Source organism: Melopsittacus undulatus, chromosome 18 (genome assembly GCF_012275295.1).
Source record: "Melopsittacus undulatus isolate bMelUnd1 chromosome 18, bMelUnd1.mat.Z, whole genome shotgun sequence".
NCBI lineage: Eukaryota > Metazoa > Chordata > Aves > Psittaciformes > Psittaculidae > Melopsittacus > Melopsittacus undulatus.
In genome coordinates, this window is record NC_047544.1 from 1,850,855 (window position 1) to 1,867,878 (window position 17,024).

A 17,024-nucleotide genomic window follows, 5' to 3' on the forward strand; every position below is an offset into this window, starting at 1 on the left:
TAAAACACTGAGTTCAGTCTTTATGCAAGTCACTGCTCTCTGTATATGAAGAATAAATAGTATGTGTAGCATGAGAGGCACATAAACATGCACAACTAATTCCTCTCTTTCCTTCTAGACTTAATTAAGGAAGTGCTGAGCATGGATGATGAGATCCAGAAGCTGGCCACGGAGCTGTACCATCAGAAGTCAGTTCTCATCATGGGACGTGGATACCATTATGCTACATGTCTTGAGGGAGCTTTGGTAAGAGAATTCTTGCTTTAAAGCTGGTTCAAACACACTTAGCTGGGGACTTCCATGGAAATACAGTTAACTACATGTGGCCATAAGTTGTTTTAAAGCAGCCAACAGCTACTGCATGTTGGCTGACACAGGGAGCCAGACAGCTAAAACACAACGTATCCCTGCTGAGACAGGGAACAGCCATAGGCTACAATGGGTTGAAAGGTGTGTTTTCCACATTCACACTGGGAATGCCTCACTGGAGCTAGATAAAACCACCCTATGAACTGCTGGGGTGGCATTTCCAGCCATGCTCAGTATCCAAAACCGAGTGTGTACTTTCTGTACCCAGTTATTGCTATTGCAGTTTGACTTTGGAGGAGATTGCTGTTGTGCTGTCACCCACTGACATGCAGACACATCCTCTTTGCCTGCCCAGTTCAAGACTGTGATGATCAGTATGTTGTCAGAATCATAAGGCCTGTGGTGGGCTTTGTCTTAGAACTGATCTGGGCATTCAGTACTGGATCTGGGGAGAGCCAGAACATGTTATTTACCATAATACAGAGAAAGTGGAAGAAACCACAGAGATGATTTAACCAAATTTATGAGGTTTTGTCCAAAAGTTCATGAGTTATTTATTCCCCATCTAGAAAATCAAAGAAATCACCTACATGCACTCGGAAGGGATCCTGGCAGGGGAGCTGAAGCACGGCCCTCTCGCACTGGTGGACAAACTCATGCCTGTTATCATGATCATCATGAGAGACCACACGTATGCCAAGTGCCAGAACGCTCTGCAGCAGGTCATTGCACGGCAAGTGAGTACCTGCCCAGGTTCACAGTGCACCACAAACGGTGCTTTTAATATAGAAGCAGTTTAAAGAGCACCCAAACTATTTACCTTGGTACCACCAACTGAAATGGGAGCTCAGTAGATACTCTGGGCAGAAGCCCTGTGTAGTTTGTTTGTCCCTTAAAACACGCTACAGGGATGCTCATGGGATGCTCAGCTGTTTTGTTCTTGCTACTGGTGCTCTGAACGGAAGTAAGAACCTTCCAGACCTGGTTTTCCTCAACGTTTCCCTTTGTTGCAGGGGAGACCAGTTGTGATTTGTGATAAGGAAGACATCGAGACCATTAAGAACAATAAAAGAACAATCAAAGTTCCCCATTCAGTGGACTGTCTGCAGGGGATCCTGAGCGTTATTCCCCTTCAGCTCCTGGCTTTCCACCTTGCAGTTCTCAGAGGATATGATGTAAGTACAGCATTCCTCCCCTTCCATGCTTGTGTTTGCAGTGTGCAGGTCCTGGAGGAGATGTGCTGGGAGGTGTTGGAAGTCTGGGGGTGTCTGTAACTGCTGGAGCTGTGGGGAGGGCAGGTTACATGGAGCTGGTGTTATAAACAGCACTGGAAGGGCTGAGTTGGTGCACTTGGGGTCTGGACCCGTGGCTGTTCTCTGGTGTGAGCTGCAGGAAGCTGGAAGGAAGGTGACAGCACACAGGAGGATGTGTGACCGAGTCTGCTTGTGTCAGGGGTTTGATCTTTATACAGGCACTGGCTTATGCCTTGTGATATAAGGTGACTGTGATACATGAGCACTGTAGCAATGCCAAGTAAAGGGACTTGCCCCTTAGAGGAGTCATGACTATGAGGTTTATGGACTTCTTCTGCACAGATTGTCCTAAACATGCAAATATGTTCAAGTGTCCTATTGAAACCGAGACCACCGTTCCACATGGTACAGTTATACCCAAACAGCAAGTGTGTGAATACTCACGAGCGTGTTCTTTCTCCTCCCTCTCTGCAGGTTGATTTCCCAAGAAATCTGGCCAAGTCCGTAACTGTAGAGTGAAAGATCATCTGAATCATAGGGGCAAAAGGGGGATTAAATGAAAGACTTCTTTTTGGTACCAAAATAACTTGATTTTAAAGTCCCCTAGGTAAATCTTATTTTGGTAAATCATTGTTTGTGTATAAGATCACCGTAATTCCATTACCATAGTGATTGTCAGATTGATTCCACGTGCTATGTCAATAGCTTTGGGGTTTTTTGAACAATAGACTCCCATGAAGGATGTTCAGTGGTCTTCTTTAAGGATGACTGAGTCTTCTAGGGAAGGGGCCTCCACTTTACAGCAATGTCATTGTTTCTTACCCACTGTGGCTCACTCCAGTTGCTGATGAGACGCCATGGAACATGTTACCTGTTGTGCTCTCAGGCAATGAACCAGGGTACCAGAGTATCCAACGGGAACAAGAGCTGCTACTGGTCGTGCTTGTGCAGACAGCTTAACAGATGGCATGGGGGGGTCAGTTTCTGCCTCGTGTACACAGGGGAGTTCAACTGAGCTGTCACAGCCTCCTAAGTTCATGTGCTAAGAAAGCAATGTGGCTTCAGCAGGATTTTATGTGTGCCAAATACCTTGCCAGTGACAATCGTGTGGACTCAGTGGGCCACAACACGGTGTAACACCAGTGTAGACCTGTAGTTGTGCCTGTGAAGACAGTGGAACTCACGCCTTCGAGTACAGATGGAAGCTGTGGCCGACTTGGTGTGGAGGCTCCAAGTGGGAGAAGAAGGAAAACCAGCAGTGCTCAGTCTGTGCTGGTGTCTCATTGCTGCTGGTTTGGGTGTTTTTAAGTACCTATCTGCCTGTGTTGAGGGTTCCCTGCCTTGAACTGTGGCACTATAACACATTGTGAGGAGCCAGCCTTGTGCTGCTGTAGGTCACTGACTAGTCAGAATGTGTAGAAGAGAGTGTATCTGCCTTGTATCTGCAGCAGAGAGGGCACTGGAGTTCCCCTCCTGAGGCTCACTGCCTTAGCCCCAGCCCTGTAATGGAAACGCAGGTTCTGGGTTATCAGGAGCAGGTTTTATGTGACTTGTGTCCAGTGCAGCTGGTTTCAACTTGGAATGGCTGGAAAAGGCTCTGCAGACTCAGCAGAAATACATACCTTTATGATGTATATGATACATATACAGCAGAAATACATACCTTTATGATACCTTGGTGATAGTTTCATAAGAAGCTTGCAGAGAATCAACAAGGACACACAAAATCCACCTTCAGGATGTGACACTGACTTCTCCAAAGCCATTAAAGGGCAGTCAGCCCCATGGTCCCCTAATGCAAAAAGGTGACTATCCTACCAGGTTCTGAGTTGGCTTTACAACACCCTATAGAAAGCAAAGCACCTGTACAAGGTGTGAAGCGATGCTTGCCCCATGCTGGTGAGGGTTCCACATCACTCACTGCCCATGAGGAATGGCTCTAACACTGCCACTGCCCCTTCAGACCTGGTTCTGCCTGCACGGGGGACCCTGGTGTCTGGAGCAGTTGTGGTTTACGTAGAAACCACAGCAACTGTTGAGCTTCAGCTCAGTGTCAGCTCAAGGCTTAGTTTTATTCTGAGTATGAGATGCTGGAAGCAGCTTCTCAACCATTCTGTGTTTATTAATACACCAAATCCAGGCTATTCATCTACAAGCAGTGTCTAAGAGCAAATACTGCAGTTTATGTGTACCCTGACTATGCCAGTTACATGCCTCTGCTTAAACATGACCAGTGGCTTCCCTGCTTCAGCTGGAGGTGATGCACGTGTCCAGTGCTAACACAGTGAAGACAGTTCCTCTCATTCAGCTTGTGGGAGATGTGTTGGGCAGAAGGCTGGAACAGGCAGTTCCCCCCAGCACAAGGACTTGCAGGGTCCCATCCTCTGTTCCCATTAGGAAAGGGGGGGTCTCATGCAACAGAACCCTGCAAAGGGATTATTTAAGCCCCTTTTCTCCTGTTCCACTCAGAACAGAAGCAGCCAGCTTTGCTTTTCTCAAGCCTTGGCCAGGTGACTGTCCACTGCTTCCCCACGTCCTCCTCCCAACCAGGATGCTCGATATCCCTGTTCCCATACAAGTTGCTGTTCAGTAGCTGGATCATTCAGGCTGGTCTATGAGTAAGTTGGACACAAAGAGGACCAAAGAGCAGGAATCCGAGGCAGACCTGTCCCACCTCCCATTGCTGTAACTGTACAGGTAGTGCTGAGCTATTTGGCTTTCTGCTGGGATAGACAAACCCTTCTTCCTTGTAACTTAAGGCATTAAAACTCGTGACAGGTTCCTCACTGTCAGAAGGAAAGTAGCATTCACCCCCTGCATCCTCCACATCGCCACCACAAAGCCTGAAGCTCCTAAACCCACCTGCCAGGACAGAGGTTTAGTCACTACCTGGTGTAAGGTTTAATAGCAAGGAATGGCCTGGAACACACTTGCCATGAAGAATTCCTCTGCTGAGCATTTTAGGGCATGGTTCAGCATCTCACTGCTCATTGCCATGGCTGGGAGGTGCGAGTGGATAGAGGACTCCCTTTGGCTTCCCTTTACCTCATCTCGTCTCGGTGTGATGCGTTGTGATGAACAGATGATGTTTCTCTTTTCCTTAGGCTACTGTTAGGGTGTCTCGTGGTATTTATTAACAGCTAGGCAGTCTTGTGCTCTCCAGAATGAGTGTTTTGCTTACTGAGCCAGTGAAATCCCCTCCTTCCTAACTGAGGTGGTTGAAACTTCAATAGCCCCTTCCCTAAAATCAAGCCACAGGTAAACACGGATCAAGGCCTTTGCATTTGGAACAGCAGCTGCATCTTACTGAGTGCTTCTGGCAGTTCATCTCTATTTAAGGAGCCATTCTCCTCATCTCCATCAACAGAAGCTTAAAGTGAAGCATGTGCCTGTAGGTCTGAAGGGGTTTTCATCATCAGAGAGCCTTCAGCTCTGCACGTGCTGTTTCTGCCCAAGAGATCTTGAACCTATGGATATGGATATGGCTATGGATAGTTCTGTCCTCAGTTTGTTGGATGAGTGAGTACTTGCCTATGTGCATGTTCCTACTGAGAGCCCAAACCTGCCCTTGGGCACCTGTGTCCCTGGAAGGGGGTCTAGGCCAGCAAATGCCATCTCCTTTTAGCAAGGCCTGCCCTGAAGGGGATTTGGGTACCCCTGATATGGGGATGCTCTTCCAGCCCCACAGCTGGACACCCCCAATGGGCAAGTCTCAAGCCCTCTGTATGAAAGAGCTTCACACAGAGCATTTCCCAGTCAAGTGAGAGGGAGCTCATGGACACAGCAGGTAATGATGCTCAGTTTGGAGCCTTAAACCCAGCCTAAACACCCCAGATTTGGTTAAGCTGCAGATTGAGGCCTCAAAAGGCATGAGGAAGTCCTGCACATGAGTGTGAAGTTGGGCTTTTCCCCTCTGGAACTGCCATTGGCAGCCCTTGACCCCATCCATGAGCAGGTACTCGGTGTGTGGATGAAGGGAGGGATTGGATTGAGCTCTGGAAGCAGCACATCCGTGTTTAGCTGTGGCTGATTTTAGATCCTACCTGGATGTACCAAACTTGCCTCAAAGTCTGGAGTCCCTCCTCTGCATCAGGAACGGGAAGAAGAAGCAACAAGGAAGCGTTTGGCTTGGATAAAAGGAAAGAAACCTCTTTGCCTTCCATTCAGTTTGTGTAAACAGACATTTGAAGTGGCAAATGCCCCCATCTCTTCCCTTCTAGCTCTCTCTGCCTCTGCTTGTACATAACCCAGCTGGCTTGGTTAGTGGGGACCAGTCCGTACCTTGTTTCCTGTCGTGTGCTGTATGCAGATGTCTTTTCCTTTGTCTGTAGTGTTTTATAAGTTGGGTTTTGTCTTTTTTGCTTCCTTTTTTGTATCTCACCCTTTGAATAAAATCAAGTGCCCTACATGAACCAAACAGAACTGCTGGTCTTCAGTTGAACCCACTGGGGAACAGGAAACCCCTGTTTCAGAGGGTAAAGCCAGGCTCTTTGTCCTGGCTGAGATACAGACTGATTCCCACCCATGGTTATCCATTAGCCAAGAAGAAAGCCCCTGAGATGCCCCTAAGGCAGAGCCATTGGTGTTGCCTTTGGCACCCTCACTCTCATTCAACTCCCACTTGTCTAACACGGGGCAATGGAAAATCCCAGCACATCCAGGAGAATATTCCCCATCTTCCACAAGTGTTGGAGGTCTGGGTTTGGGTGCTGAGCCAGCAGAGGAGGATGAGCCCATGGGTAGCCCATAGTGCCCATTGTAAGGCAGCAGCTGCGGGATGGCTCATGGCTAAGCCATGCTTGGATAACTCTGGATAACCGCAGTGTCTGGGATTCCATTCCCCTGGAATGATACCAACACCATCCTTTGTTTCCCTGGATAACATGGACTCGCTCTCCTCACCTACACCTTTCCCATACAACCAAAAGGCCACAAAGCTCCTCTTTAAGGCCCATTGCCTTGAACCAATGCCCGTACCTTTAGTACCACAACAGAATTGGTGCCTGTGCAGGTGTCAGGAGCAAGCTGTGCTCTTTGCTTGCTCAGACACAAAAGGGTTTCTGAGCTTCAAGCCTGACCCAAAAGCTGCCCCGTGTGCTTAAGAAGGGTTAATTTCTGACTCATTCCCATGCATTTATCATGGTTGGAATTAACTGCAGGCATTTAACAGCAGAAGGAGGAGAAGAAAGCCCATGGACTTGCCAAGCTGGTCCTGCAGAGGTTACCCAGCCTAAGGGAATCAGCCCCACAAAGCAGACAAGCCAGGCTCCTTCCCCCTCCTCAGCCTCATTCCTTATTGTTTAGGTCAGATCAAATCTGTTCCCATGGTCCTTACCAATCCCTATGGAAACGAGTTCAAACAAACAGGCTGCTGGGCAGCTCCAATCCAACACTGGATCCCAGACACACTGGAGGCACTCACATCCCAGCACAGCTCCCGGCTGCTCCTGAGCATCCCGACGCACCCCAGGACCACGGGTGGGATGGGGGGAAGTGGAGGGTGACCAAAGACCTTGTCAAGCAGGAAATGGTCCTGCACAAAGCCCAAGGCTGGGCTGAAGTGATGCTGCTGCTCCGGCTGAGAGGAGCAGGCAGTGGAATGCATGGGATGCAGCTGGGATGTGGGATCGAGCACGTGGGATCGAGCATCCTCAGTGTGTTTGGGATGATACAAAGGGGAAGGAGGCACAGCCAGGGGCTGTTGTCTATCCCTCAGGCACTGCTGCATCCCTCAGGACAGGAGGGACTTGATGCCACTGGAATGAGGATGATGGCTCCTGATGAGCAGCCAAGACCAAGGGAGAGCTCAAACCCACTCCTAACTCTGGGACAGCTTAAAATCCATCAGGAGCATCCTGTACCTCATCACTTCACCCTCCCATTCGTGTCTGTGTGGTCCCATGGTCAGTGCCTACATGGAAAAGCAATGAAGGACCAGTTGATGCACCAGCACCAGCCGCAGCGGAACAACTGGACACAGCTCCAAGAGGCTTTAACACTGTGGGACCAGCTCAGGAACACTTCTCCCATCAATAGGAACAAGCAGGGAAACAAGTTGGGATGGGACTCACCCGCCTGGGAATGCTGCTGTCTTTGCATTGCTTGTTTCAGTGGCTGTGGAAAGCATGACCCAAAGTCCTGTTCCAAAGGGAAATAGCTGCTGTGATGCTATGGCTGGATGAGCAGATGAAGAGCTACAGCTGCTGCTCAGCCCATGGAGCCGAGGGGATGCTGCTTCCAAGGCTGGAAATGGGTCGAAAAGCCTAAAGAGAGGGGTCCTGTGGGACCCACAGCAGCTCCCGACCTCACAGGGGCTGTGGCTGACACTGACTTGGTAAATCCTGGTTCCTGCCTTCCCCAATGGAGTTTGGGAGGTCACAGCCCAGGCTGATTTGACTGTATCCCGGCATTCCCAAAGCACAGATACAGGAGCAGCTCCCGTATGGAGCCAGGCTGAGAACATTGGAGCTGGAGAAGAGAAGCTGTGAGGAGACCTCAGAGCAGCTTCCAGTGTCTGAAGGGGCTACAAGGATGCTGGAGAGGGGCTCTGCATCAGGGACTGTAGGGACAGGACAAGGGGTGATGGGTTCAGACTGAAACAGGGGGAGTTTAGACTGGATATAAGGCAGAAGCTGTTCCCTGTGAGGGTGCTGAGGCGCTGGCACAGGGTGCCCAGAGAAGCTGTGGCTGCCCCATCCCTGGCAGTGCTCAAGGCCAGGTTGGACACAGGGGCTTGGAGCAGCTGCTCCAGTGGAAGGGGTCCCTGCCCATGGCCATTCCCAGACACTGGCTCCCATTCCAGTGTGGAATGGTGGCCGCAGCTCCTGCTCCGAGGGCTGTTCTGTTCTCTTTATGGGCTGTCCTTCTTGCAGGTGGACCGCATTGCTGCCTCCCGAGACTGAGCATCACCTCTGCCCGAGCCACTGCCAGAGCCTCCGGGGGAAGGAGCGGGTGAGCTGCAGCACCCATGGGTGCCACCTCCTCTGCCCGCACCAAGGGCAGCGCTGAGCATCACTCACCTGCATAGACCCCCCCAGAGACAGCCCCAGGTTCCTCCAGTTGCTGGTTGTGTTTTGCACTGCGGTTCTTGCTTCGGTTTTAGGTTTTAAACAATAAAAGTCTCCAAACAGGTCTTGAGTTTTAAAGCGAGCACCAAACCCGGAGCATCCTGCTCCATGGATGGGGTTGGCTTAGGTGGATCCTTCCCTTCTTGCCTTCTGCAGGCTAAGAAACCGAGTTCGTGACACCCCCTCCCATCCCCTTCTGTTCCTGTTCAGTGATGGTTTTGAGGGCTTAAACCTGTGTGGCTTTGACTGGAATCCCCAGCCTGTATCTGGCAGGGTTTGGGATGAAGGGACCTTAAAGCTCCTCCAGCTCCAACCCAGGGACCCCTTCCATTGGAGCAGCTGCTCCAAGCCCCTGTGTCCAACCTGGCCTTGAGCAACTTGGCTGTTGCTTCAGTAAGGTCCTTTCCCCTCTGGAGCATCACTTCAGACAAAGAGGAGCCACCAGGCTTCAAGGCTCAATCACCCCCATGCAAAACCCTTATCTGTGACTCAGAAAGGGCTTTCTCTGCCAGAATCAGGAAAACCAGGAATGCCTTTCCCTGCCAACACAGAATCCCTGCCCCCAGAGCAGGCTCTGGAGGAACAATCCAGGTCCAGTTATGAGCAGATACACAACTGGTATGGAGAGGGGCAGGTGCTGCTGACCCCGCTCCAGCCGGGCACAAATCCCAAAGGAATTACTGGGAACCAGCCAGGACTCAACATTTGGGCTTCTCCCATCTGCAGCCAGCACCATCCCTGCACATCCCTGCTCTGTGGACAGGCTGGTTCCTGCCACCAGCTGCTCCAGCATCACCCACAGAGCCCAGACCTGCTCCCAGCCTGTTGATGGCCATCAGGAGCCAGCCCAGGATAAGGGATGGCCACATCCACGTTGCCTTCCTATGGAGCAGCTTGGCTCCAAAAGCATCCCCCCTTTGTGCCAGTGTGGTGATGAAGGCTGCCACGGTGGGAGCACAATGGGGTGCCATGAGCTGGGAACAGGCTCATGGAGCCAAGGGGTGCTGAGCCAGCAGTGGCTGAAGGGCAGGGGCTCACTATAGGGGCTTTCTCAGGTGTTTTCCATAGGGTAGTGATGGGTTCTGAGCTACCATCAGGGCTTGGTGTGTTTGCATTGCATGAAGCTTAAAGCAGCTGTGATTTGCTTTGCTTGTCTCCATTTAAAAGGCACCTTTTATCCTGTGGCTTCCCTATGAGACCCAAGCCTGAACATCAAGCAGGATCCAGGCTAAGCCAGGAGCTGATGTGCTTCCCAAGGAAGCCTAGAGCCTTGCATGCCCTGCTGGGAAAGGGCAGGATGCTGAGGCTGAACTTCCTGCTCTGTTATCTCCCTTGTGGAATGAGATGCTCCAACCATACAATGAGTTAGTGAGGGTTAAGGACTGTGAGCAAGCATGACTATAAGGCAAGGTGCTGAGCTCCTTGTAGTCATTGCTATGCTCTGTTAAAGGGGGTGAATGTGAATGAGGGGCTCCCCTGTGCTTAGAGGTGAGGCTCTGGGATGCTGGGAAGCACAGCACCACGCTGCAGCTCTCCAGGGTGATGGGAAGCCAGGATCAAACCCATTGCCTCCTGCTTCGTTCCCTTTGCAATGAACCACATGGAGCCCAACAGGAATCGGTGTAGTTCTTTAATAATAACATCAAGGGCAGCAAGAGTAATGACTGGGTTTAACAAATGACACATGCAGCAAACAGAGGGAGCAGAGCATCATTGCACAGTGCTGGCCGAACCCACGAGCCCTGGTTCCACATCACAGCAGAGGCTTCTTCCTCCTCCTGTGCTGCACCCCATAAAGGCCACGGCACCAATTGGTTACCCTCTTTCCCTAGGGATAGGAGCTGCCTTCACACACCGAGGAGCAGAGGGTGAATTCAGATGCCTGTGGGTGAACGCATTGAGATGCAGCCAGCAATGATCTGGAGCATTTTAGCCCTTAAAACCCATGCTCTGGACCTGTCAAACGCAGGTGCTGAGCCCTTTGAGGCTGCAGGACACCAAAGGGAGGTTTGCAGCAAGGAGGAACAACGCAGCAATCAAAGGGAGGGCTCCAGAGCAAATGGAACAAGGGTTTGTTCAATGATGTCTGCTTATGGCTGTGTAGACCAGCCCATGGAGGAGCAGTGAACAGGGAAGCCCTGGGAGACTGGGAGCAGATGTGGTGCCACTCAGCTCCCTTTGATCTATAGGGAAGGTTTACTTCAGAAGTGGCTAGTGAGGATTGATAGCCTGGGTAATGTGTTTCTAAGGGAGGTTTTATAGCCAGAGAATACATAGGGTACCATAGGGCGGTGTATGGCACACCAGCTGGTTCAGCCTGGGTTACATAGCATCAATCGGCAGTGGAGGCGGATTTAAAGTCAGGACCAAGTTTTAGGCTTGATCTAAATGATTGATTCATCGAAATGCATCCCTAGATTGATCCCTAGGGATCAGCATGGATCTTTAAAAGCACATGCGGTGCTTTGGGGAAGCCTTTCTAGCAGCCACATTGAGGCTGATCCTAAACACAAGACCAAGGACCACCAAATGCGCTCCTATTGTTGTCTGAGAGCATCAGAAAGGATGCACCAAAAGCAGTTCACCAAAGGGTTGGGTGCTCTGCTTTGGTGTCCATGCTCCATCCACATCCCACCCTGGATCCATGTGGAAAAGCAATGCTGATGGATCAAGGGAGTGTGCAGGCAGGAGCTGTAGTGCTGCAGTTAATGCTATGTCCCACAGGCATTCGTCACTACAGGAGATATTGTACATGGATAAAAAACAAAGCAATACAACCGTAAAGAACAAAATACAACAAGCACAGCTTGATACCATAACGTGCCATGAAATGTCATTGGCTTCATAATAATTTACTACAACTTGAACAATGGTCTTCTTATCCACACTCGGATAGGGAATGCTTCCATCTAACATATGGTAAGCATGCGGTAACAATATGTACAACACAGAATTTGGAGTCTGGCTTTTCGTCGTGAGTGGGCAATGATTTCCCTGGCCTCATATAGGTTTGAGTTTGCTTCTTGGATACTGGAGGGGCTTTTAGTTTGGGGAAAATGAGGGTTTCTATGTACATCTGCAAGAAGTGGGCCTTAGGCATGGATACACACTGCTATGGGGCTTCCCCCAGCAGTAGGTTTGGATTTGTTAGCGAAGTGACCCTTAAACCAAATGAAATCCCAATGCCATCCTATTGAAAACCAATTTCCTTCCCAAACTCTCTTGGAACACGAGGATCTGTTCAGAGACGTATCCCTTGATCCTTGTCACACCGTTCCCAGTTTTTACCCCTTTCTTTCCGAACCCATTGAACTAGATCCCATCCATCACAAGAGGGAGTCCAACCGAACGTGTGTTGAAAGCTTCCCATTCCCATGTGCCAAGCACAAGGTTGACTTGAGCTACCTATGGGCTGTAGCTGATGCATCTGACAACAGCGAGTAGCAGAACTGTTGGGTTTGCTCCTGGTTGGGGCTGCTCTGTGCTGCCTGCAGACAGAACAGTGTTAGGGGTGAATCAAGCAGCCTTTCTGCACAACAGCCTTGGCTGGAGGTTGCGTCCTCAGATCCAGCATCATGGATGTAGTAGATGGATGTGTTATCCCATCTGATAGATGCCATGACCTCACGGTGGGGAAGGTTGGTGAGTAACAGTCAGACTGACTCCGAGTCTCACCATAAGGGTTCATTCACAAATGTGAATAAATGAATGGGGACCAGAAGGGTCTTTTTTGTCTCTTCCCTTTTCTCCTTGAGTATTTTTTCCCTTTTTTTCCTATTTTTTCCCTAGAAAAGCTAAAATTCCTATTTATTTCCAATAGCACTGAAGGAAGCACTTGGCAAAGCATTTCTTTAGCTGCTACAAACATACATGCTTATGAGAACCCTTGGACATTCATCGGACTGCAGCTACAAGGTGGGTTACCAACTTCCATAGAGAAAGTCACGTTGTGAGAACTGATCCTGACAGTCAACCAGGCTCAAACCTACTTCTATTTGTCACAAAGGCAGGTTGTGCTATAGGAGAACATCTATTGTGTGTGTGCAAATGGTGTGGAATACGGTGGGGGTCCCATGAAGGCGAGGACAGAGCATGGAGAAATGCAGCCAGTGCATTCCTTGGAAGGCTGATTCCCATCCTGCCCATCCGATGGGTTGAGTTTTGCCTTAGGCAACCACTGCTACCAGAAGGGATGTTGGGAGCTGAGGACAGGGATGAAGGTGCCTGCTGCTTGTTCCGCAAAGGAAAACAGAATCCAACAATCCACATGGAAACATTTCTGGGATGAAAGGATGGAATTTGCAGGAAAACCAAACGCAACAGTGGGAACCACTTCAAACTGACAGCAGCAAGGAGCCCAAATGGAATGGGTGTAGGGAGATGGATACATCCCTTGCATCCAGGAACTTCCCTTTGGAAAGCAGCATCGAATGGCACTGCTGGATGGCAGAGCTGTCAACTCAATAGCCGGTATTAGCCTAAACTGAATGCAAAGACTCTTCCATCAACCAGACCTTTCCCAGATTCCCTTCCTCCATTGCCAGGAACTCCTCTGTCCCACCGGGAGTGCTGACCTGTAGCCAGTTATTCCTTGTCCTCAAGGGATGGGATCCAAGCCTTGTGCTGTTCCACCTGGGTTATTTCCCATGCCATTTCCTAGTGGTGCTCTGCTCTCATCCACCTGCACTTCCACACACCAACATACGCGGATCCAGAGTCCTACCCCATCTCCCATCCAGACCCTCTTTGATGACACCACCTTCCCTTCTCCAGCTCATGGTCCATTGGAATCCTCTTTGGATTTACCAGGTTCCTGTCCTTGCAGACCTGCTGTTGTCATCACCTGCTTGGCAGCTGGGATGTGAGTGGGATGCGAGCAGCTCTCTCTCATACCTTGAGTCTTATCCCAGTGCCTTTGTACCTGGGATGGCTGCACTTGGAAGAGTCTCTGGCAGTTGTTCCGTGGGGATTATTGCCCTTTCTGGAGAGCTTGCTGTAGTTACCCATTCCTCTTTGTGTCCAATATATCCTGGAATCGCCATGGGAAGCCTTGGGGACAAAGAAGGGGGAGAGCCTTGCTGCAAGGGACCTCAAGTTACTTGCCTTGTTCCTGCAGTCTCTTGGCTGCTCTTACTCAGTTTGGTGGCACTGATGCACAGGGGATTGAACAGAAATCTAAAGGACAAAGACAACCACGAAATCACCCATTCCAAACCCAATCCAGCTTCCTCTACCCCCTCCCACCCCCCCCCCCAGCCCCCCCACCAATGGATGTGGTACAGTACTGCTGAAAAAGCCCCTCGGATGCTTGTGGAAGAGATGGGAACAAGGCTGAACCCCCCCCTTTAGACTGCAGGGCGAGGGGGGGGCCGGGATGGAGGGGGGGCCCTGTTGGGTGGGGGGGCTTGGGGAGGGGGGGGGAGTGGGGGGAGCGTGGAGGAGGGGGATGGGGTGTGTGGGGTGGGGGAGCTGGGTGGAGGGGGGGTGTAGATGGGTGCTGGGGGTGGGGGGGTGTAGATGGGTGCTGGGGGGGGGGATGATGGGGGGTACGCGTTGTTGAGAGGGTATTTGGGGGGGGCCTCTGTGTTCTTCACTCTGGTGAAGTTGATGCAGCGGCCCTAAAAGGAGAGAGAAGAAAGGAGATCAGTGATGGAGGCAGCAGCATCCCAGGTGAGATACCTGCATCCCTGGTACCAGCTGTGCACCTTGTTCATCTCCAATGTGGGAGATCAGTGATGGAGGCAGCAGCATCCCAAGTGAGATACCTGCATCCCTGGTACCAGCTGTGCACCTTGTTCATCTCCAATGTGGGAGATCAGTGATGGAGGCAGCAGCATCCCAAGTGAGATACCTGCATCCCTGGTACCAGCTGTGCACCTTGTTCATCTCCAATGTGGGAGATCAGTGATGGAGGCAGCAGCATCCCAAGTGAGATACCTGCATCCCTGGTACCAGCTATGAACCTTGCTCCTCTCCCAGGTGGGAGATCAGTGATGGAGGTAACAGCATCCCAGGTGAGATACCTGCATCCCTGGTACCAGCTGTGCACCTTGTTCATCTCCAAAGTGGGAGATCAGTGATGGAGGCAGCAGCATCCCCAGTGAGATAACTGCATCCCTGGTACCAGCTCTGTACCTTGTTCATCTCCAAAGCAGGAGATCAGTTATGGAGGCAGCAGCATCCCAAGTGAGATACCTGCATCCCTGGTACCAGATGTGCACCTTGTTCATCTCCTTCACGGAGATGGATGTTGTAAGAGTAAATCCAAGAGGTTAAACCCCAACCACGGCTCTTACAGAGGAGGATGAAATCCTCCCATACGGTTTTCTGACCCCGGGATCATCAAATACTTCACACTGAAGCTGCAGGAACTGGTAAGAGCCAGCACGACCCAGATGCCTCTTGCCAGACCTTGGTCTTAAACACCCAACAGTGTGGATCTGGACTTTGCACCTTCGGAGCCTCCCTCTCCTTCAAATACTTGGCTTTTGGGTCTGATTTTGAACCATTTACCAGGCAAAAGGGGAGGTTTCTGTAACTGAGCTGGGTTTATTGCTCCATTCTTCACTAGGGTGTCTTGGACATTCTGATGCTCATGGGAAGCCAATGAACTGCTGTTCTTGCTCCTTGGTGCTAAGCTACAGTTTGTTGTCCATTTTAAAACAAAACCTTTGCCCTCTGAGTTCCTTTTCCCCCTTCTAAGTCCCACCTGCAACCGATCCCACTGTAAATACCCAACTGTCAGGATCAGCACTACTGCATTATGGCTTCATTCCTTCAGATATGAAATCATCCCATCATCCTGAGCCCATGCTCTGCTATTGGATCCGGGTGTGAGCTTGTTTTCTGTTCTCCTCCTTCCTCTCCCAAAGTAAATGTTTTGCCTGGTGAGAAGCTGCCAAATGGAGCATCCTGTGCAGGATGGAGTAGATCTGTCAGGGTAACAACATCAGGCATTTAACCCTCTGCATGGCTCTGTGATGAGGGACCTGCAGTGAACTAAGGGAGATGCTGGTAGGGAGAAGGATGTGACAGGGATGAGAGGAGCTGGTGTGGAAGGGGCTGGCACATGGAGGGATGCAGGCAGCTCCTCTCCGAGAGCTCTGCCAGTTCTAGCATCACAGTGTGGATGTGAAGGAGCATCCGAGCTGAGGGCAGTGCACAGCAGCTGAGTGCAAGCAAAGGGCAGCTGAGGAAAACCTGCATCACATTGGAGATGAGAGCATCAGTGTGGCTCAGCCTCGGCTTCCTGTCAGCAGGAAGAGCCTCTGGGTTCAAGTCCAGCTCTCCTCGAGGAATCAGACTGCAGGGCAGAGCAGAGACCCACTAAAGGACAGGGATGCACCCATGGTAATGCCCTCCTTGAGCATTAACTCTCAGTTAAGGCTTGTCCCAACAGCAGGACAATGAGAGGGGAAAGGGGGAAGAGGCTTGAGCACTGTTCATGCACCATCTGTGCAGTGGGGATGTGGTCTCCATCCCTTCCTATGGACAAAATGCCAAAGCAAAATGAAATGCCAGGGTGGGCAAATCCCTCCCCAGCATTCCAGTGCCTGGTGCTGCCCAAAGCTGGGCACCAGCTGCCAGGCTGAGCAGGCCTGAAATAAATCACAGCATCCCAGACGGGTTTGGGATGAAGGGACCCTAAAGCTCCTCCAGCTCCAACCCCTGCCACGGGCAGGGACCCCTTCCACTGGAGCAGCTGCTCCAAGCCCCTGTGTCCAACCTGGCCTTGAGCACTGCCAGGGATGGGGCATTTACCACTTCTCTCAGCACCCTCAGAACATCCATCCATCCATCCATCCATCCATCCATCCATCCATCCATCCATCCCCACCAGTATCAGCTCCCAGTGCCCCAGCTTCTGTTTGTTCTTTGCAGTGTCTCTGCTTTAACATCATTTTAATGCACTTAGCTATGATTTTAAGCCAACCCTGTGGGGCAGACCTGCTGAGTGAGGGGAAGTCCTCACTGAGATGAACCAATTCCACTCACCCCCCCTCCAACCCCCAGGAATGTTTTCCTTGTTCCAGTGCCACGTCTCCTGCAATGCAAATTGAGGCGTTTCAGCCTGTGCCTTGCACAGGGTTTGTTGTCCTGATTTACAGCAAGCAGCAGTCCAGGGATCCCAGCCAGAGAACAAGGAGTTGCAATTGTGTTTGTGTGGAGGGATGCTCTGTCTGGATGCTCCAGGAGTGAGGTTATGGTGCTGCTGATCCAAATGGAACTGAGCACTGCCTTCAGTGAGGGTTTGGAATCGCTGGGTTTGGGGCCTGGGGACTAAAAGCAGAGCCATTGCCATAAAGAAGGTATTAACAATGCCTACCAATGTATAGCTGCATGGTGTTTACAGTAGGGTCTGCAGTCAGCTGCGACCTGCTGAGCCTCTGGTCAT

The 17,024-nt window shown here is 50.8% G+C and overlaps 2 protein-coding genes across 4 annotated transcripts in view; one reads left to right on the top strand and one right to left on the bottom strand.

The window, feature by feature from the left end:
* The window catches only part of GFPT1 (glutamine--fructose-6-phosphate transaminase 1), a 32,812-nt gene extending 24,123 nt beyond the window's left edge, over positions 1 to 8,689 (top strand). For 2 of the 3 annotated variants that reach the window (XM_034070431.1, XM_034070429.1), the window contains 4 exons: positions 119 to 246; positions 879 to 1,046; positions 1,323 to 1,484; positions 2,037 to 2,324. In XM_034070431.1, the coding sequence (XP_033926322.1) occupies positions 119 to 246; positions 879 to 1,046; positions 1,323 to 1,484; positions 2,037 to 2,081 (503 nt within the window). In that variant the 3' untranslated portion in view covers positions 2,082 to 2,324. Of the gene's footprint in view, positions 1 to 118; positions 247 to 878; positions 1,047 to 1,322; positions 1,485 to 2,036; positions 2,325 to 8,434 lie in introns of those variants that run through there. The other variant, XM_034070430.1, reaches the window with a different exon arrangement.
* A 5,219-nt stretch (positions 8,690 to 13,908) lies between these two features.
* ANTXR1 (ANTXR cell adhesion molecule 1) overlaps positions 13,909 to 17,024 on the bottom strand; it is a 61,977-nt gene continuing 58,861 nt past the window's right edge. Inside the window, exon 18 of the mRNA XM_034070433.1 lies at positions 13,909 to 14,247. Within this exon, the coding sequence (XP_033926324.1) occupies positions 13,975 to 14,247 (273 nt within the window). The 3' untranslated portion in view covers positions 13,909 to 13,974. The remainder of the gene's footprint in view (positions 14,248 to 17,024) is intronic.